At 44.7% G+C, this 21993-nt stretch overlaps 1 protein-coding gene across 2 annotated transcripts in view; it reads right to left on the reverse strand.

The window, feature by feature from the left end:
• Dscam (DS cell adhesion molecule) overlaps positions 1-21993 on the reverse strand; it is a 580573-nt gene that overhangs the window by 170484 nt on the left and 388096 nt on the right. For both annotated transcript variants that reach the window (XM_085832094.1, XM_021184771.3), the window contains exon 11: positions 20074-20247. In XM_085832094.1, the coding sequence (XP_085688220.1) occupies positions 20074-20247 (174 nt within the window). The remainder of the gene's footprint in view (positions 1-20073; positions 20248-21993) is intronic.

Consider the following 21993-nt stretch of genomic DNA (forward strand, 5'->3'; position numbering starts at 1 on the left):
AAAGAGTTCAAAGATACCCTGGGATAAATGTGAGACATGGTCTTTCACGAAAGTTCTAAATTTCAAATGTGTGTGTGTGTGTGTGTGTGTGTGAGAGAGAGAGAGAGAGAGAGAGAGAGAGAGAGAGACAGAGACAGAGACAGAGACAGAGACAAGAGACAGAGAGGGAGATCGATAATAAGCCTGTAATCTCATCTACCCAGGAGACTGAGATAGGAAGACCTCAAGTTTGGAGCTAGCCTATGCAACTTAGCAAGACCCTGCCTTAAAATACAAATAAATATATAATTAATAAAGAAGGCTAGACTTGCTGTTCAATGATGCAGCACATGTATAGAACTCATAAGGCTTAGAGTTTGATCCTCAGAACAACAACAAAAAAAAATCACACCCACATTTCAGCATATATATGTTCATATGTCAGAAAGCATGTGTGTTCTGTATTACATTGTCATGACAACACGGGGAGACATTAGAACCCTTTCTTGTACCGCTAACTGGGGCAAAACTCGGTGACTGCCTAGGTCAGAGACCTGGGGCAGAATCTTTGTCCTAAACTGCCTCTTCAGTTCTTAACTTTACACCCATAGATGGTGCATCCCTCAACCCTCATCAGACAAGCTTCTTTCAGCAGAAGATGGTGAATAACACAGTAATCTACAACAAGTCAGTGTGTGGAGAATAACAGACAGTGGGATGTTCAGCTCTAAATGAAACATCTATATCTCACCCACCTCCAAGGCTCAGGGATCATTGCAGAAGAGGAGCTGAAAGAGTTTAAGAGCCCGGGTGTCTTCTGTGAACCTGAATTTGCCATGCATGACAGTGCAGTTACACATGTGAACTTATAGTAGCTGTGACTGCATTATATAAGAATTGTATAGGACCAAGTCAGCAAAAATCCCAACATGAACCAGGGAGAGACTCACTGAATGCCTCCTCCCTCAACTGAGGAGTTCTTGGCGGCTTGCGGGAGCATGGAGAGTCAGTTTCTTCATGGATACAGGCCTGAAAGCATTCCAATGTTCCAGTAGATGGCCCTGTACCCATGCACATATAGGCAGCACTAAGAATGGTGGGCATTAGAAGAATGTTTTAAAAGGAAAGAACACATGAAGTTGGGAGGGGAAGTGATGAAGGGGTAGGGGAAGAACTAAAGGAAAGACAAATAAGGTGGAATTGATTTAAAAAAAAACACATTGGATGCTTATATGAAGTGGTAATTTGAGGCTCCTGCCCAGTGCATCTTATTCCAGAGTGTGACCAGTAGAGAATTCTGCATGCTCACTCAGCACTCTTGTCCCCATGGGAGGTGGGGGTGGGGGGCGGATATTCTCCTTACACACTCAGACAAATGAGCTCAGATGTGGCAGCTCAAGTCGGGAAGTGAAATCTGGGCCAGCCCTTACTCTTGAGAGCCTCTTTGTAAGCAGTAATACACAGACTTCAGTTGTGGGAGAGCTAGCTGGATGCTTCAGGGACATCCAAGCCTGTCAGCAACCAGCAGGGATGAAGGAGATGTTTGAGTGCTAAACTCTAGCTGGCAGGTGGGCTGGCCTCAGTGGTCTCTGTTAGGAAGAGGAAGCCAACAGATGCACTAAGTAAGGGAGATTTATTTCTAGTCCCTTCTCCCCAGGAAGGAAGTAATTTATATATTGTGCCCAAATAACAAGGCCACCCAGCCCGAGCCTCTCTTCTCTATGCCCAGCCAAAATCCAACCAGAAGGCTGAGAATCCCTAACCCAGACAACTGAACTTCCAATCCATCTGGTCACGAGCGTTTAGGGCAATGGGTTCTCAGCTTTCATTGGCTTTGCATGCCATGAAACGTGGCTATTCTTCAGTGACATCCACCTGAGATGGAAGCACAGTCCCTGGGAAGATTAAAAGCCTTTCCAGAAGTCTCTGGAAGCTTAGCCCTTTCAAGTGATAGCATGTCGGTGCCCTCCTCGCCTGAGCCTCTGACAGTGATATCAGGCCCCGCATGAGGTGACAGTTCAACTGACTTCTGTGGAGAGAACAGCAATTTCTCTCTGAAGAAAGGGTGGATTCATGATGCAGGTGACACATCTCATTCACCATCTAATTGTCAATCTTTTAAACCCTCTCCATGAATGACTTCAGAGACAGAGAACCGTCATGTGTCAGTGCAGAATCAAGCAATTATAATGGATTACTGTGGCTCCTCACCAGCCCTGCAAAGTCTGTCTCAAAGGGCTTTCAGCTGAGAAGACTGCACCATTTCAGGATGTCAGATTCTCAATTCCCTGATGCTGAAAGGTTATTTGTTGGTCTTGTAAAAGAGAAGGAATTAGTAGGTCCCCCCTTTTTTTTTCCAAGTGAGGAAAAGGCAGGATGGAAATAGAACACTGGGCTACATAAATTTCCCAGAATGGGTAGAAAGGACAAGGACAGGCTGACCACTGCTGAGAGGAGGAGCAGGTTTTTCCTGGGCTCTGGTTTTTGGAGATAAACTTTCTAAAATATGAGTTTGTTATCTCAGCACCACTAAACCAAGAGACACCATCTAGGTTTTTAAGGGACAAATAATTTGGGGGCGGGGTGTGGGGAGAGAAATGGAATTCATTTCCTACGAGAGGAGGCTCAATTTTCAGGCAGGCGGGTGTTCTGTGTGAGTAATAGTTTATTCTCATTTAGAATTCTAGAGGAAACTCCAAAATACCCTTGATACAGAAAGAACTCACTAAGCCTTCCACAGAAGGCATGGTGAATGGAAATAGAGAGCTCTTTGTCTGATGCTGCCAAGAGTGGAGGATGCTGGTATTGAACCATATCCCATCTGCCGAGCATAGTCCCATGGGTCCCTCCCCACTGCTTCCTTTTACTTTGGGCTCCATTCTCCCTACTATGTCCCTTTCTCCCTGACTTGTATCACGGAAGTTGAGCCCTTATTACCCTATCTTCATAGAGCACCAGAATTAACTGTTAGGGCTGGAACTTTCAATGTTCTGGGTTTCCTGGCTCAGTGTTCCACAAGCTAACCTGGACTTTTCATTCCAGCTGATGTCCCGAGCTCTACAGAAAGTGTTCTTATTTGTTCTTGCAGACCTTAGAGAGATCTTCCTGCAGAAGTCTGGTCATCTTTTATGGCATAGGATTAAAGCAAGTGAGCAGCACAGAGAGAAAAAGAATATTACTAGGTGGTTTTATTTTAAAAAAAAATAATTGGTCCCGGGAGGTGGCTCAGTGGGTTAAAGGCCTTGCTATGCAAGCATGAGAACTTTATACGTGTCACCAAGGCTAACATAAAAGCCAGATGTGGTAGCATGCACCTGTAATCTCAGCACTCCTATGGTAAGATGGGAGGCAGAGGCAGGGGGATCACCAGAAACTCCTGGGCCAGCTAGCCAACCAGCGTGTCATGTACACTGGTGAACAACAGATACCCTGTCTCATACAAGGTAGGATGTGTGGGACAACACCTGAGGCCACCCTCTGACCCCTACAAGTCATTGTGGGACATATTCATTTGCATTCATGAATGCACCTGCTCATGAAAGTGCATGCACACATATACACATGTACACACATGTGTACACAGTGGGGAAGTTAAGTCCTCAAGGAAGGAATCAAGCTTGGGTCCCTAGGCTTTGGTTTGTTTTATACCCAGACACACATGCACGCATGCAGATTTGTTCTGTCATGCACATATGTGTGCAAATATGTTCTTTCTTTTTTTATAGTGATGAGGAAGGAAGGGGGAATGGAACTGACTTCTTTATCATTTTCCTTATGTGTATCAAAAGATGGATGAGGGGTAAGTATGATCAAAACATGTACAAAATCTCAAAAAAAAAAAAAAAACCCACTGAACAGTCGGTTCTTGTTGCAAAATAGGATGAGACTGGCATCTCTCCTGAGGTTTTCACGTGGCATCTGCAAGCAGCAGATGCAGACAGACACAAAGTGCAAACATGGGGCTGTCCCTTGAAAATTATAAGGAAATGATAAGATAGTGCTGTGTGTAGAGCCAGCATGGGTAGTTTCTGAGCACTGGGCTCTCAGATGAGCACAGGTCACCAAGCCCTGACTTGTGAAACCAGCCTTGACTTCAACCATTCAAGATTCTAGACTAGCCTGTGATTTTACATCTTGTTTCTGTATTCTCTCCCAAGGCCTCTAAAAGGCTGGGGCTCTGAACAGAGAGAAAAGGGGGACACAAGAAAGAAAGGACTCCCTTAGGATATCCTTTATTACTTCCTACCATAATTTCCCTATCAAGTCCTAGATACAGTGACACACACTGGTAGCATTGTGGTAGCGGTGGGTGGGGTGGGGGGCTCTGGAAGGTCTACCTTGCATTTCCATCTGGATATTCATTTCATCCCCCAAACTCCAGAAAGCTCAGCTAAAGGGAAACAGATGATGAATGTTACTGAGGCCCAATGATTTTTAGACAACACAAAGGAGACCCTTCCTAACCTGCTAAACTGCAGTGAGCCTGGCCACTTTCTTACTGTGGCTACAATCGTCTTTATCGCCCATGCTCCAGTCCAGGTCTTATTAAAATTCACAATTGCACCACAGTGGACGATTCTCTTTCTCCTCATTAAGTTGCTGCGCCTCCTTTGCAGTTTATTTGTTATGACACAGATCTAAGAGGCCTCAGAGAGGGATTCCAGAGGAGTGGGGGGAAGGAGGGAGTGGGTGTTGGGAGAATGCAAGCTGCTTAAAGCATCTGAGCCTCACACTGACCAGAAGCAGCAGAGCATCTCTGCTTAGAAATCCCTGAGCACCTGTGGTGAGAGCCATGCACAGCTGGAGATAAGCAAGAGGAGGCTGCAAACAAGTCACAGACCTCGGGTTCTGTCCTGAAGTCAGAGCCATGGTGCACAGAAGCAGCACTTATAAAAAGTGAGATACCAGAGGGGGAGGCAAATAGAACACAGTTAGTACAAACATGGACAATATTGCTGAAGTCCAAAGAGAATTAATTTAAAATAAGTAAGTGAGCCCAGCCTCGCTGTAATTGCTTGCAGAAGGGTAGGATTCTGCCCTGGCAATTTTTCTGCTCCTCACTGTTGTTTGGCATCAGGAGAACTGATCAGGTGTTAGGAGTACAAGAGATTTGAGTGGTGGTGAGAATTCTGCCCGGCCGGCCCCCCACTATCATTCCTGTCTTTGTCTGTGTCCAAAGGCACTGTGCTGCTCCTGCAGTGGCTCAGCTGCCAGAATTTCCCTACAGCTGTGAGGGAAACTCAGCAGAGGATTACTCCCCCGGAGACAGGAGACCATCAGTGACATTTATCTGCTTCTTGGGATGAAGATACAAAGTGCAAGTCCCGGAACCAAGGCTACATGGGTGGGTTGAAGCCATGGAGGTTACCGAAGCCCTGAAGTGGAAGGACTTCTTCTTTCCTAAGGAGAGCAAGCTTTGTATTGGGGAGCATTATCATGCTATTAGGATATGACCTCACTCTCCCCCCCCCCCCCCCCCCCCGAGAGCAGAGGCACTCCTGGGTTTCCTGGGCAATTAGCCTGAGGCGTCTGTAACCCAGCTACACAGTTCTCTGTGACTAAATTCTGTCCACTAGAGGATGCTTCACCTGCACTTCGTCATCTGCCCTTGCCTTTTTCCTGCACAACCCTCCCTCCACTTGCATCTCCCCCCACCTGCACCTCTCCCCATCTGCACCTCCCCCCACCTGCATCTTCCCCACTTGTACCTCCTCCCACCTTTACCTACCCCCACCTGCACCTCCCCCACCTACATCTCTTCCCACTTGCACCTCCCCTACCTGCACCTCCCCCACCTGCACCTCCCCCACCTGTACCTCTCCACAACTGTACCTCCCAGCAACTGCATTTTCTCCTGCCTGCACCCATTCCATTCAATTTCTCCCTACCCTCCCTCTAGAGTAATAGATGTACATGGGGTGGGACAAGGGCTTGTGCAGATGTTTCAGTTACCAGCATCTTTTCTCTCTTGCTTTTAGAGTTGTTGCTAGCAGTGAGGGCAGCTGAAGTGCACGGGGCTTAACCTTGCCTTTGCCTTGATCTCAGGTATTACCAAATGAGGAAGCATCCACACTAGACTCCTCAGACTGGTGAAAGGCAGACTTCTGTTTCTCCCCTTTCTGCAGGGGCAGGGCAAAGAGGCTTCTATGCTACCTTGCGGAGAGGGAGGAATGGGGGTGGTTGGTGAAGAACAGCCCTAGTGTTCTGGTGAGCTCTAGGCCTTTGTTGCCTAGTGTCCTCAGAAAGTGTCCAGAGGCCTGAAGGAGCATAGCGAGAACCCCACTCCCTCATCAGGGCAGCAGGTGCCAGAGCAAAAATGGCCCCTGGCAAGCATCATACTGGCATATCCCTGGTTTAGCACCTATGTGGGGAGAATCACCCCACAGTGAAAGCAGAAGCCAAATCTCCTTTGGTGGAAAGGGAAAAGAGCCTGTGATGTACTGTGCAGGTCGCTCCATGGTGGAGTGATGGAGAGGTTGGATGTGAAAAGAAGAGTTATAGCAGCAGATCCTGGAGCACTGGGGAGCACTAAGGAGCATAGAGGAGCACTGAGGAGGACTGAGGAGCACTGAGGAAATGGAGAAAGCAGGCATCTGGCTCACAACCAAACAAGACAGAATTGAGGAGGGTTGGGACTGAGCCCAGGATGGCAGACAGATGTAAGGCACTAGTGTCTTTTCTGTGTCCTTTCAAATTCTAGTGCAGCTAATTGTAGCCGACTGCACTGGAAGAAAGATGGCTTCTAACAGGAAGCTTCCACCTAGGACACCAGCCCAGACCACTTCTGAGACAAAGAAGAAGAATGTGAAGAAAACAATCAAGAATGGCTGCCAGAGCTTGGTGGGTGTGGCAGGCTCCACCCTTTCTTTCCTCACTGAGTGCACAGCACATGGAAAACAAGCGGTCATCTCCTCAGGACATGTGCACAGCGTGTGGAATCACCACTGGCTCAGCTCATGACAGCCCTGAGAATGAACCCATCTGGACAGACAGACTGTGGCCTGTGTCCAGTTTCTGGCATGACCCTATAAAAATCTCAAAAGGGAAATTCAGTGTTGTTCTTCCTCCCATGTAAACACCTTCCATTTTCAGGAGTTTCTCTTGCTTTTACTTAATTTCTGACTTTCCCCCAAATTCTAAAAAAGCATGCTTTCAATTGGTGTTCTCCCGTGATAGGCTGTTGTAATGAGCTTTGGTGTGACAGTAAGCAGTGTGGAGCCACGGTCTCAGGCCAGTCTTTGAAGTCTGTTAGTGTTCAACATCTTAGAATCCTGGATCAAGTCCAGCTGGGCCAAGAAATGTCTTGTCACTGTTAAAATCCCAGGGTCACAATGGTTAAGACGGTGCCACACCTCTAAAAAAAGTAAAGCTAAAAACCAAACAGGTAGCAGTCCACAGCATGTGGGCTGGAAAGACAAAATTCACATGTCAGTTCCTTGATTTCCTATTGTCCCAGTGCCTAGGAGGCCAGGGCTAAAGCTGAGAATCCCATGGAAATGGGGACAGTTGGTCACCCTATGTGTGACCTTAGGTCAATCCTTAATTTAAAAAATGTGTGCGTGCGTGTGTCTGTGCATGTGTGTATATGTGTGCATATATGTGTATATGTATGTATTTATGTGTGAGTTTGTGTGTACATGTACATGTGTGCATGTGTATATGTGTGTACATGTGTGCATGTGCACTGGGGTGATCTTTCACAGTGTGCTTGTGGAGTTCCAGGTAAAACCTTGGATTTTAGCCCTTACATATATGTGTGTCTGTGTGTGCATTAGTATACATGTATATATGTGTTTGTGTGTACATGTGTGGTTGTGTGCACCTGTTTTTGTGTGCATGTGTGTATGTATTCATAAGTACATGTGTATTTGTGTGTACATGTGTTTTTGTGTGCATGTATAACAAGCTATCCAGCCCTTCAGCTTCTGGGGATTCTCCCATCTCTGTCTCCCACCTTGTCTTAAGAGCTTCTAGACTACAGGTATGAGATAGTAGACTACACTATTTTCAGCTTCTGTGTACAGCATCACATAGCATAGGTCTTGGGAATCTGTTTTCAGACTAGTTGTGAGCATTCTGTGGAGCCTGGGATACAGATGTGGGGGAGCACAGATTTTGGGGACAGAAACAGTGGATCAGTGAAGCCAGAGCAGAGCTGGAAAATGCTGGTCTGGCGTGCAGCCCCATCTAGATAGCCTCATATCTGGAAGGGGTAGTGGGGATAATTTAACAATTGTTGAGCACAGTTCCATGGGAAGAAAGCTCTATTCTGTCAAAATCTTAAGACTATGGAAGAACTGTTTAAAAGAAGCAAGGTCTTTCTGGAGCTTTAAGCTCCATCACATCTACCTTGCAAATTCCACAGTGACCTTGGTCTTTAAATCTGTGAAGATGGTGCATGTACAACACCAAGTGTTGTGGCCTGGAGCCTAATCTGGAGATTTGAGGGTTTGTGGGCTCTGTTGCAAGCTTGATCCCTACCACTTCATACACTCCCTTCTTCCTACAAGCTTACAGCATGCCTGAAAATAAAAAACCCATGAAGGAAAGGAGTTTTGCTGTCTTAAAGAGAAACCAAGGGCAAGGATTCAGTTATGAGAAAAAGGAGAGGCTTTGGCCTTTAAGCTGCACTAGAAAAAGCTGTGAAAACAGGGCAGGTGTGTGGTTCATGTGGAAAGCTGGAAATAACTGTCTCAAGCGAGGGTGATGTATCATCAGTGGTCCACTGTAATTGCTTTAAGATTGCAACACTTAGACTGGACGTGGACATTTTTGATTGATGGCTGCTAATGCAATGTAATACACGGACATTTTACACTCCCCGTTGAAGAATCGACCCAGCGTTTCTGAATTCCCTGCCGGCTTCTCTGTGGTCTCCTTTATCTCTGCTGCTCATCAGAGAAAGGGCAACACGCGCATTAAGACACCCCTGAAGTGCCAGAGGACAGCTCAGTGATGGCTGCTGAGCTTTGCTGGGGCCCGAGGATGACATTCCCCAACCTCACCACTAATGAGAACCTTTGAAAGATTACTGACATCCTCTGCCCGCGGAGGTGGCCGGAAGTAATTAAGCATCACTTCCACAAAAGGGCTGCCTTAAAACACTCGGGGCTTGAATGGGAAAGAACAAATGACTGGGCTGTGAGCTGGTGCTGCCTGGGTTTCCAAGTCTTACCCTGCAGGGGCTTTCCTGCATGCTGGGCCAGCTCTAGGGTTTATAAACCCATGCACATGCCCTCTCTTTACACCTAGTTGCATTCTGTGTGCAGGCTGCTGGGCTCCTTGGTCTGCAGCATTCAGCCCATCCTTTTTCCTATCTTCAGGGGAGGAGGCATAGGATGCTCAGCGGCTGAGAGAGCTGGGACCCTGTAAAGGACCAGATGCACAATGGGCCACCAAGGGCAGGACTGGGTATTCCCTGGGCTAAAGCATGTGATGAGGCACACCGACCATTAAAAGTCACATGATAGAACGATACTCTATGATATGAAAACAGTCAACAACAAATGCAGAGAGGTCTGACTGGGATAGGCTGTGAAACAGCACGTAGATGTGTTTCCAGTGAGGATGAAACAGACACACACACAGCACTGAAGATCACAGTCTTTGGCGATTGATTATAAATTGGGGGGGGGGGGCAGTTCCTATCATTCCGGTGTTTCTTTCCATATAAGCAGGCTCTCACATTGGAGTTCTCGTTCTCTCTCTCTCTTGTATTAGTTCACTTTTTGCATTACTGTAATGAAATGTTTTTTGAAAGGCTCATAGTATAAAGAACAGGTTATTTAGCTCACAGGGCTAGAGATTCTGTGTGTGAGCGAAGGGCACCACAGAGAGGGCACAGCCATCTACTCTCACGCCCCTTAACTTGGGGACTAGGTAGCAAGAAGTTTCAGATTTTCTTATCAAATAAGTCAGATACACTGGGTCATGTGATTGGTGTCATGGACACAGCTTCAAAACCCTTTGGAACTCCCTGAGTTTTTTTTAGCACCATACCTGAGTTTGTGCCATTGACGTGTTCATGACAGTTTTCAGGATGGGTTATTCATTCCAGAAAGAACAAGTCTGTGATTAGAGCGCTGAATGTTCAGCCCCACACAGCCTTAACATCTGGGAATAGTGGCAGGTGAAGTTCAAGTTCATACATATGGCTGATGATCTAGTAGGATCATAGTTCTGAAACTTAGATATAAGCTTTGAACAGTAAGACTCAGGGAGCTTCCTAGCTGGTGGTGTAACAAAATCTTCTCAGATTAAATCTTCTTCCATTTTGGGGGGAGGCTGTTTAACATTCAGGATGCTCTAAGTAGTAGTGAAACATTCCATACTGCAGGGAAATTTGCTAAGCTAAAAAAAACAAAAACAAAAACAAAAACAAAAAAAACAAAAACAAACAAAAAAAAACAACTGCATCTCCAGGAAGTCCCTGAAACCGACCAGATTCAAATAGGCTGACAAGTCCAGCTGGCTACAAGAGACTCAGATCAGCTGAGCTGCCTACCTGCTGAGGTGCCGACAAGCTATGCAGTGTGCTCCAGATTCCCAGCTCTCATAATGGTCATTCACTCTGAGGTGGGCAGCTGTCTTTGAGTGATTTCTGCTCCCATAAGTAACCCTTCACCCATATTTCTATAAGTAACTCTAATAAGCTTATTGGTCGACCAAGTTGGACTTGTTTGTGTGTGTGTGGGTTGTTTTGTTGGTTTTTTGTTTGTTTGTTTTCTTCCTGTTGTTGGTTGCCAGTCTGTGGTGAGTAGACATCTGTGTTGAGTAGACATTTATTTGCCTCCCCAGGAACAGTGTTACATAACAGATGACCAAATCGATATTCTGAGATACAAACATACCCAAATCCTCAAGCACAGAAGCTCCCAGACTTTGAGCTTAGGACCCTCCTAGATATCACATGCTCATGTATCTGTCTGTTCATCCAGATCCTCTGTAATTGTGTCACTGAGTACTATTTTGAGTTCCATAACTGTTCTAACAAATTATCAAACACAAAGAGGTTGTGTGACCTTTAACCTGGAACTGGCCAGGCAGAAGGGGAAGCCATCTGAGAACTCCAATTACTGCTGGTGTCTGAAGTGAGGGCAGTCTTACAGTCTTAGTGTCAGAGTGGAACTGAATCATAGGATACTGCCTGGCATATAGAATGGTGTTAGGACGTAGGACATTTGTCAAACAGAGGGCTTTGATAGTTAGAAAGCATTAGAGAAATGGCCAGAGCCAAGGTGAATAAAAGATCCTTTGTCCCCCACTGCCTTCTCATATCACCCCAACATAATAGGAGCAAGCAGTCCTGAGTGAAAAGACTGGATGTTCCAGGCCAGGGAGGGCAGAATATCACCGTTTAAATTGGACTGACCATTGTGATGGGTTAGAAGATAGCACGGAGCACATTTGAAACCAGTGATAGGACAAAGCAGAATGAGTCCACTCCTAACCAGGACTAGACTTTTCTGTAAGTCTGATGTATAAGAGTTTCTCTGTACACATACTGATATCAAGCGTGTTGAATGTTTGCTTGATTCAAAGACCTTCAGCTGATGAGGCCTATTTCAATTATGGAGGGCCAAAAAATATACTTTGTTCATCAGCTACCAATTTAAATGCTAATCATATCCATGATAGACTTTCATTGTGTCATCAAGAATGGACCCTGAGGTAACATTCCTCGAAAGTTGATGCATAAAGATCCAGAAATGGTGTAGCCTATGAGTAGAAGTGTCACTCACTAGTGGTGCTGAGTCGTCTACAAAAATGTGGAAGTGAAAGAAATTTAATATCCACATTCCAAAGCCAACACATAGTGTCTGCTGCCTCTCCTTCCTATGGCACACACTGGCTGGAATCTGCTAGTCTTCCTTCTTCAGAGTAGCTGAAGGGTGATTTGTTCATACAAAGGGTATGAACAAATCACGTGGTCTCTAGAATCAATGAATGTGAGATCAGGCACAAATGTTATCTACTCATGGATTTAATACTATACACCTACCTAGCACAAAGACTGAGATGGAGATGTGCGCATTTATCCAGGAAGATAATTAGGAGAAACCATCCATCTCCTGTCCTGTTGAGTGAAGAGTCTCCCTTTTAGATATGTCCCCATCATGGTGACACAGTGAAGACACAGCATCACAGATGTTCTCCCACCGTAGATGTGCCCCCACCATGATAACATGGTGATGACTCTCCCTTTAAGATGTGCTCCCATCAAAGATGTGCTCCCACCATGATAACATAGTGATGACTCTCCCTTTAAGATGTGCTCCCATCATAGATGTGCTCCCATCATAGATGATGTGCTCCCACCACAATGACATTTGCCATGGTGTGATGAAGTTTGGGGCTTATAACTAGAGCCACCACCTTAGTGTTTAGACTTTCAACTTCCAAAACCATGATCTGAGTAGGCTTATAAGCAGTTAGGCATTGAGTGTTTCATTATGGAACACAAAATAGATGAATGATTCAAAGATGAAAATTAGAATCACCGTGTACCTTTTACCTAGTAGCTGTCACTACAGTGTAGATGGATGTCTCCACTGTAAAACCTTACGTAGCTCCTCAGGTTTTTAATATAATGTAATGATCATATAAATACACAGTTCTTTGTTATGAAATGAGCTACAAACCAACTCATCAGCTTTGTAATGCAATGTTCTTCTTGGCCTGTAGGTATATGGGTTGCTGTCTACTACTGTTGGCTTTAACATCAACAGCTGAGTGGCAAGTCAAACATGTGGACACCACCTTGTATCCTGAAATTCACTGATCCAACAGTGTGGGAATCTAGATGAACAGGGAGGAAGCCTGTGTGTGCAGAGTTCTACCATCCTCGCCCCTGCCTCTCCCATTCTGCTCAGCGATGTCGAAATTGCAAAGAGCAGATGGCTGGTTCCTGCCCTGATGGCCTCCGACACCCCGCCACGACTTGCCCTGCATTACAAAAGCTCATCAGCAAATGTGCTCTGGGGACGCTGACTTTGGATGCTATGTTCTAACAGGTATTCCTGATTATTCTTACAGAGGGTCACACCTGGGTGTCCTCAAGGGAGAAGAGAGAGTTATGGCCTGAGTCTGTGCTCTACTCTGAATGAATTATGGGAGGCAGTGCTCCAAGTTCACCTTTGCCTTAAGAATACATTGGTATGCTCACAAGGCCCACCACATAGCAGATGATTAGACAGCTTTTTTTTTTTCAGCTGAATTTACAGAATAAAACTGGCTCAGTGGCCTTTGAGGGTGACATGGATACAGAACTGACCTATTTCAGTCATAAGTAAAATCATTCTTTCCTGGATGAACTAAGCTCAAATTAAAGAAGTGATTGTAAAGATTAAAAGAAGCAAGAATGTAAAAAGACTGACCTTGGCATCCAGGAGCCTGCTAAGAAATACACCTTGGACCTTCCTGTTCCCCCAAAGAAAGAAAGAAAGCCACAACACCAGCATCAAACAAGAGCAGTTCCTTCCTTCTACCAGAACAATCTGCTGAAATATACAACCTCAGGACTGGAGATTGGCTGCCAGACTAGAGCCAAGTGGGCAAACCAGCAACAGCCAGAAGGCAGCTGCTTGGGCACACGTATGCCTTGTTTGATGGGATTCACACTATTGTCTGTGTTCAGACACAATGATGAAAGGACCTTCTTTTGAACTGTTTCAGCTACACAATTAAGAGGGGGAGGTATGATATCGTTTTCAAATGGCATAAAATTAAATCATCTGAGAAAATTAATGAAAAATATCTAAGCTTCAGACAGAGCAAACTGTACCTCTTAGGGGACATCAAGAACACGAGAGAAAAAGGAAGGGAAGAGTCATTGGCATCAATTTCAGATAACCTTAAAGGGAAGAGCATTAGTGAAGAGCAGAGGTGAAGGGCAGCATACCCCAGCATGGATTTAACATAAAAATGCGAGTATTTAAAATGACATGATCCTGATGAGGAAATTAGAAAACAAATAAAGATGTCTCCAGGGTAAGCTTGGTGGGTAAAGGTACTAGCCCTGTGCAAACCCTGAGACCTGACTGGGTCACAGGGACCCACATATGATGGATGGTGAGAACTATCTCCACAACTTTGTCTTCTGCCCTCTACATGTGCCATAACATGTACGTCCCTCCTCATCTCCCTTCACACACACACACACACACACACACACACACACACACACACACACACACTAATAATGATAATACTTTTTTATGAAAGCTGACATGAGTACATTGGTTATGAAGGTGGCAGCTTCCACCAATGAAGGGCCAATCATTGCTCTCTGACCTACTCCTGCCAGAGCATGCCATCATAACTCCTGAACATATAGGCAATTATTCCCATTTTACAGATGAGCAGTATGGAGGTCTTGAGGGTGTTATCACCCAAGTCCACACAAGTTTCTCATAGGCAGAACTGGAAAATGAAACCAGATAATCTAACAGCAGACCTCAAACTATTAAGAACTGTTACAATCCATATTAGAACCTGCTAACTGTCATCATCCTGGAAATTTCATCATAAAATAGCTATACTGAAGTACAATTTACATAAGACAACATTCATGTTTTTATATCACACAATGAAGTGGGGTTTGCATATTTATAAATTTGGGCATCTCTTCCTGCTAAATCTAGAATATTCTCATTACATGTACTAATCTAAGCAGGGACACCTGTCTCATACTTGCTCTGTGGTGAAGATCTGAGGGTCCTAGTAGCAGTAATCAAGAAGGCCATCTGAGAACAGATGAGTATCTACAGGGAAGAGAGAATAATGGGTTAGCGTATTTCCATGACCTGCCCATGAAGGCATGGTGGACCTCAGAAGTAGGCCTGAGAATTGTCAAGACCCCAAGTCTGTTTGGTGGACGTGGAGAGACCTGGTCTGAACAAAGGAATACATATATACTAGTTGGTATCTTGTCAGCTTGACACAGGCTGGGGTCATCTGGGAAGAGAGGACTCCAATTAAGTAAATGCCATCATATGACTAATGTGAGAGGGCCTAGCCTACTGTGGGCAGTGCTATTCCTGGGCATGCGATCCTAGCTTGGATAAGAAAGTAAGCTGAACAAACCATGGAGAGCAAGCAACATCCCTTCATGATTCCTGCCTTGATTTCCCACTATGATTGAGATGTATAAGACAAATAAACCCTTCCCTCTCCCAAAAGTTGTTACTGGCCAGTTCTTTGTTACAGTGACAGGAAAGGAAGAGAAGCGGCATACACTCTGGCATTACAGAGTTCTGCCCAGGCTGAACATGAGGCAGGGAGGTGGCGGGTCAGTCTATACTGTGGCCTGTGGGTTGTTCTGGGGCTACAGGCTTCGACAGATTCCAAGAGCAACTGTCTCTCCAGGGATGCTCCTATCCCTGTTTGATAAGTGATGTTCTTTTATGCTGCATGAGGGGATCAGAAGGGATTGAAGCAGAGCAGCAGACAAAGGAAGAGCTGCACACTCAGTGTGAGATTCTGCAATCAGTGTTCCTCGAAAGACACAGCCAGCTGCAGGACTCTGGAGGGGGCAGGTGCAATGTTGGCACCCGAGGGAAACATTAGGAGTGACTTCCATTTGAGAACCTAGTAGTTTGGGGAATTATTTTCTTAGAAAAAATGATCATGTGCCTAAGGCTACAAACATCCTCTGGTACAGTAGAAGAGGCTTGGTCTGGGTACCTGGCTTGCTTTTTGCATTTGCTGCCCATGGGGTTTAGAGGTAGTATAGACCAGAGCCCAGGCTTGATCAGAAGTAAGGCCTGCTGTTTCTGTCTTTGCCATCAACGCTCCTCTAGTGTTTGATTTCCTTTCCTGGGAGGATTTTTGGTACAAGATAAATTAGAACTGAGATGGCAGTGTAGACGAAGCAGCAGGAATACCAGCTGAGTTGGAAGGTTTTGCACAGATCAATCTTCCATGCTGTTGATGGCTTTTCCTGACAGTTCCCTATGGTCTGCCTGCTATCTGCCAGCAGCACCTTGTGCCTGCTTCCAAACAAAAGAGGGCTGCTGTGGTTGTATCTGTTGCAAAAATGCCTTATTCTCTGATATGAGTCTCTGAAAGCAATAAGCAAACTGGACAGAACGTGAGTAAGCGCTTACCCCCAGCTTCCTGCTGTAATTCCAATATCCCTCAATAGCAAGTATATGTTTTGCAAATGTGTTTAAATCTTGCCTCCAGTGCTGTTCTGGGAGCCCAGCACTTGCCTCTGAGAAGCCACCTCTGTCCCCTCACATTAACCAAGGAAGTGACAAGCTCTCTCATGCTGTGTTTAGAAATATGTGTAGCCCCTATACCATAAGACCAACTAACTAGAATATATAAAGAATCATCCCTCAATTACCTAATCAATAAATTATCAAATAAGTAGACAATTATTTTTTGCAGGAGGAAAAAAAAAAGACACGTGAAAAACTAGTAACAAATGCACAAAGACTATTCCCCCAGCCATTGGGGAAATGCCAATGAGAACCACAATGAGATTGATTCTTATCTTACCCTAGACAGAATGACTTGCTTCATGAAAACCAATGACAAGTGCTGGTAAGGAACTGTGGGAAAGGAGCCTTCTTATAAGGCTGGTGGGGGTACAAACTAGTGCAATCACTATGAAGATCAGAGAAGAGGTCCTTCCAAGGAACAGAGCCCTTGAATGACCCAGCTGTACCTCTCCTGGGAACATGCCCAAAGGAGTATGAGCTAGCATACCATAAGATATCTCTGTACTATGAGATACCTCTCACCCATGCTTGTTGCAGCCACTATATCCCAGCTATGAACCCAATCTTGGGGTCCATCAAGAGCTGAATGGATGAAAGACTTGCAACACACACACACACACACACACACACACACACACACACACACATGAAGGTTAAATTGGACTGCCTGGACTGTTGAGAGGGGGAAGGGAGTTGGTCACCAGGAAGATAGGATAGGTTAATGGGTATGAAATCTGGTGAAGGCACATGCTACACTTGAATTAACTGTCATAATGAAGTCCATCACTTTGTATGATGGTTATATTCATCTTTCTGTCATTTGAAAGTCTCTGGACACTTGGCTTCTTCCTCAAGGGTAGAAGAGTCTGGGCAAGAGTCTGGAGGTTTCACCTGGGTTGATGGTTGGGTCAGGTCATAGGAACCATGTAAATGCTTCCCTCTGAAGCTGGAAGTCCTTGCTCCTCTTCCTTCCTCCTGTGTTACATAAAACCATTTACATTTCCTCTTCCAGAATCTTTTCCTGAAAGCCTCTTTTCTAAGGAGTCACATGTTTTCTTTATCTCTAAAGCCCGTGATCATGTCGTCTTATAGCACACTCATTATATGGTTTCAGAGACCTCACGACTTGGCTGGTTCTAAGAAACACTTCTTAGCATGCTTATAGCCAACCTCTGTCACCCACCTCCCCCATGTAAATCACATAGAAATCCCTCTTTCTTTGGCCTGTGAACTGTGTGCATCGTTTCCCTTCCGTTCCTTTCTCCATGTGGTGCCCTTCCCTAGCCTCAAAACCTCTGCCTCTCAGACTCTCAAGTTCTTTAACATCCAACTTCAGTGTAGCAGGACTGTACTCCATAGCTCTATAATGACTTAGTCAGCTCCAGCTTCTTCTTATTTTTTTTAAAAGATTTGTTTTTTATTATATGTAAGTATACTGTAGCTGTCTTCAGACACACTAGAAGAGGGAGTCAGATCTCATTACGGATGGTTGTGAGCCACCATGTGGTTGCTGGGATTTGAATTCAGGACCTCACTGAGCCTTCTCTCCAGCCCCAGCTTCAGCTTCTATGCCACGAACTAGGAGACTTATCAACAACAGACAATTATTCCCTGCTGTCTGTAGGCTGCAAATCTCAGATCAAGGCCTGGTTGGACTGGGTTCCAGAGAGGGCTCTTTTCTGCTGTGGAGGCTGCTCAAATTGAACTATTAGGAGCTACACTGGTGCTTTCTCACTTCGCAAAGCTTTGTCTCTAACACCATCCTAGTCAGGAATAAGATTTGAACATATGAACTTTGGGAATCCACATGGTGCATAGAAATCACGGATCCCACAGAAAGTTGGAAGTATGCCTTGGCCTATGACCAACACTGATGTCTGCTCTGCTCTGCCCCTTCCTGTGCTATTTGCTGCTCAGGGGTTATACACAGATATCCACTGCCCTCAGAGTGAGGAGCTCAAGAAAGGGTAGACATCATACTTCTGTCTTTTGGCTTTTGCTACGAGCACCTACCACACAGGTGTAGAAGGAGGAGATGACGTGGGGGTAGAAATCTGCAATTTCTATGTTTTACATTTTCCCTATTCTAGAAGGTCTTTCATGAAGCTGAAGTTCTGTCTCCCTTGCCACCTGCATAAACATGGTACACATGCCTCACTACCTCATAAAGCCAGTCACTCTGTCTTCTTCTATACTACTCCCCCTGTCTAAAGCACAGGTATTTCACCTACAAGGGCAAACCCATGACCAACTGATGTTATGTACTCCATAAGACCTTGTGCTGCAAGATCTTTTTTTTCTTTTTCTTTTTTTGTTTTTGAGACAGGTTTTCTCTGTGTTGCCTTGGCTGTCCTGGAACTCACTCTGTAGACCAGGCTGGCCTCAAACTTAGAAATCCGCCTGCCTCAGCCTCTCAAGTGCTGGGATTAAAGGCGTGTGCCACCACTGCCTAGCTTTTGCTGCTAGGTCTTGATAGATATTTTTATAACAGAAAACTGATGCTATGAATTAACAAAATATCTAACAAGCATATTACTTTCACTGTGCAAAGACAAACTGGCGTCAACATGGCTTCTGAATCTTAGTTATCTGAGTAGTGCAGAAACTCAGATTTTTTTTAAATTACCAATCTAACAATTGCTGATTTCATAGTTTGTCTTTAGGTTCTTTGACATGAGTTCCTCCAGAACACCGAATCAGTAAGTTCAAAGATTATGCATTAGATGGGTACAAACCATACTACAAAGCAACTTCATTTCAGAACTGCAGTATGCTTTTCTACTGAAAGCTTAGCAAATATCTTGATATTCCTATTTTTTTTCTTGTAGAATAATGGACTAAAATAAATTCTTAGTGCATGGGATAGGTACTGATCCATATGACAAGTTTTTTAATTATACACACACACATGGACACACACACTTTAAAAACGGAGTCCTCCTAATCAGATGTAGCTTCTTAAATATCAGTAACAATGTTAAATCTCTTTAAAGCAGGAAAAAGTCTGAGTAAAGCCTTGTTTTACTCAGAAATCAAAGCTTATCCAGTAGGAAACTAGTCATAAATGGACATAAGCCATATACACAAGCATTTGTTAATAAGCATTACTTAGTGAAACATGATCCACTCTGTATTCTTGAGTGTTCACTGACCAATGTGTAAAACAGACTTCACAGTGAAGAGCCCTCTCCCACCCACTGGTCAACAGCACAGACCTTAAGTCGGCAAGCATGTGGCACTCATGCTAGAGTTAGTCTAGTGTTGGGAATGAGGTATCCAGTTGCGACCTCGACGCGTTTTACATCTATTTTACTGGGGTGCAGTTGAAGGGTGAGCATGGGGCTTGGGGTGAGTATGTGTACCAGAACATGCGTGTGGAAGTCAGAGGATAGCTTGTAGGATTTGATCTTCAATCCTCTCCTTCCACTATGTGGGTTCTGGGGATTGAATGCAGGTTGTCAGGCTTGGCAACTAACGAGTACTTTATAAAGTTAGTACTTTATAAAGTACTAACGAGTACTTTATAAAGAAAATCTATGACTGAGCCAGTTTTCAGTGAAATACACGAAACAGGCTTTCATAAGAATATCTGCAGGCCATGTACTAGACTCTTCCGCAGTGAATTAGTGCATGGAAGAGAGGGTGCCAAGGCCCACTGACCAATTAGGGTGTCAGAGCCGGAAAATAGTGACCTAGGGAACCAGCTTTTGAGAATAATGCTCTTGTACACCCAGGGTATAATTCAAACTTGTTTTGTTTACATTCAAACTTGTTTTGTTTTGTTCTGAGACAGGTATGCATTGCACCAACTGAAGACCTCAGCCCCCAAAGACTTTCGCAGGTAAAACAAAATGTTCTTCATCCTTACTTTTCACTGTGAGGTACATGGACTTGCTGACGTCTGCTCCCACATCGTTGCTGACCTTGCAGAGGTAGTAGCCACTGTCTTCTTCTACAACATGCTTGATCAAGAGTGAGCCATTACTCAGGACCTGGATTCGGCCATTCAAGGCAATTGGCTGGAACTGGGGGACCCCAGCACCTGGGAGGAGAGAAGCACAAAAAGGAACCATGATGCTGAGGAGTGATGATTCATCTTTACTGGACATGTGACTAGATTCAGAAACATCTAAAGCTTCCCTCTGGGAGTGCCTGTGAAGCATCCAGAGAGCTTTAGATGAAAAGGGAAGGGCTACGTGTATGGCACTGTCATCCTACTGACTAGGGTCCTAGACTGAACACAGGGGTCAAAGGACAGCCAGAGTTATAGCTACAGGGGCATACCATGTCTACACCATGACAGACCAACCACATTATGTCAAACTGTGAGCAAAACTCAACCTCCTTCTCTAACTTGCTGCTTATATTTGGTTTCACAATAGTGAAACAAGAGAGTGGGGGTACAATGAGAATGAACACATGGACACAAGATTGATTGATTCCTAGCATCTGTACACAGTCAGGTCCAGGTGTGTTTGTTCCTGTAAACCTAGCACTGAAGAGCCAAAGACAGAAATAGAGGATCTCTGGACAGGCTGAGCAGCCAGTGCTTTGGGATTGGCCAGTCCCATATTCAAGAAGTGCCCCTGGGACAATAGGGTAGAGAGCAGATCAGGAAGATATTCAGTGTTGACTTCTGGTTTCTACATGTATCTATATGTGCAGATAAATAAATGTTGAGCAACAAAGTGGACCCCCAAATGGCAGTGATGCTGATGATGTCCTGAGACGACAGTCCAAGAACAACCCAGGTAGGACTCTGACCCAGTAAACAGAAGGATTCCTAGTGGGTAAACAAAGATCTAAACTCAGCATTCCTCAGGGCAGGTTTCAGTTAGTCAGGAAAGCCACTACTTTCCACCTCTACTACCAATGGTCAACTACCTCCAGCAAAGAGCTTCTATACTTGATTAGCCCAAACATCCTGCAACAGATCAAAGTCCCTACAAGAACTCCAGGCCTAAGCTCCCATGCTGGCTCCTGTTGCTTGCTACCTGCCCCAACAAAACTGATAAGCAGCTCTGCCCTCTGAAGCAGCCTGGCAGCTTGTCCCCAATTAATTGTTCTTTCTACCCACTGAGTGGTCCAGTTCTGAGGGTTTTCAGTGATTACTTATAATAATAAAAACATGCAAACAATACACACAGACACATCACACTCTACATGCATACACATACATGTACGCACGTAGGCACACACATATTCATGTACATCTACACATACACACACATACACATATGCATATACATATACATACACACATGTATACACGCTCATACACACTTGTACACCTATGCACACAATGCTTATACATACACACATGCATACATGTACACACACATACACAGCTGAAAGCTGCTCTGCTTCTGCTAAGGATGGAGGAAGGCAGAAAAGGAAACTGTTTGCCCTGCTCAGCATCACAATTGTGCCTTCCTTAGAACAAATCCCAGCAAACATAGTTGCAAAGAACTAATGCCTAAAAACGAGGTCTGAGCTCCTAGAGTAATTTACTTTCAGCACATGACAGAAAGAAGGCATAAAAAGGGTGGAAGGAAAGGACTGGAAAAAGCTGTGACCTACTTCAGTCTCTGCTTTGGACCAGAATCTACCCCTCAAAAAAGCAAAAAAAAAAAAAAAAAAAAAAAAAAGAGGAATAGGAGAAACACAATTCTTATCAGGAGCAGAGGAAACTACTTACTGGGCAGAGGCTTAATAATTTCCATAAACAGATGGCAAAGATTCAGATGAAATATTAAGACTATTGAAAAGAGGCAAAGTTAAAAAAAAA

The sequence above is a fragment of the Mus caroli genome, unplaced genomic scaffold, assembly GCF_978045245.1.
Source record: "Mus caroli unplaced genomic scaffold, Mus_caroli_1 scaffold_17, whole genome shotgun sequence".
Lineage (NCBI taxonomy): Eukaryota > Metazoa > Chordata > Mammalia > Rodentia > Muridae > Mus > Mus caroli.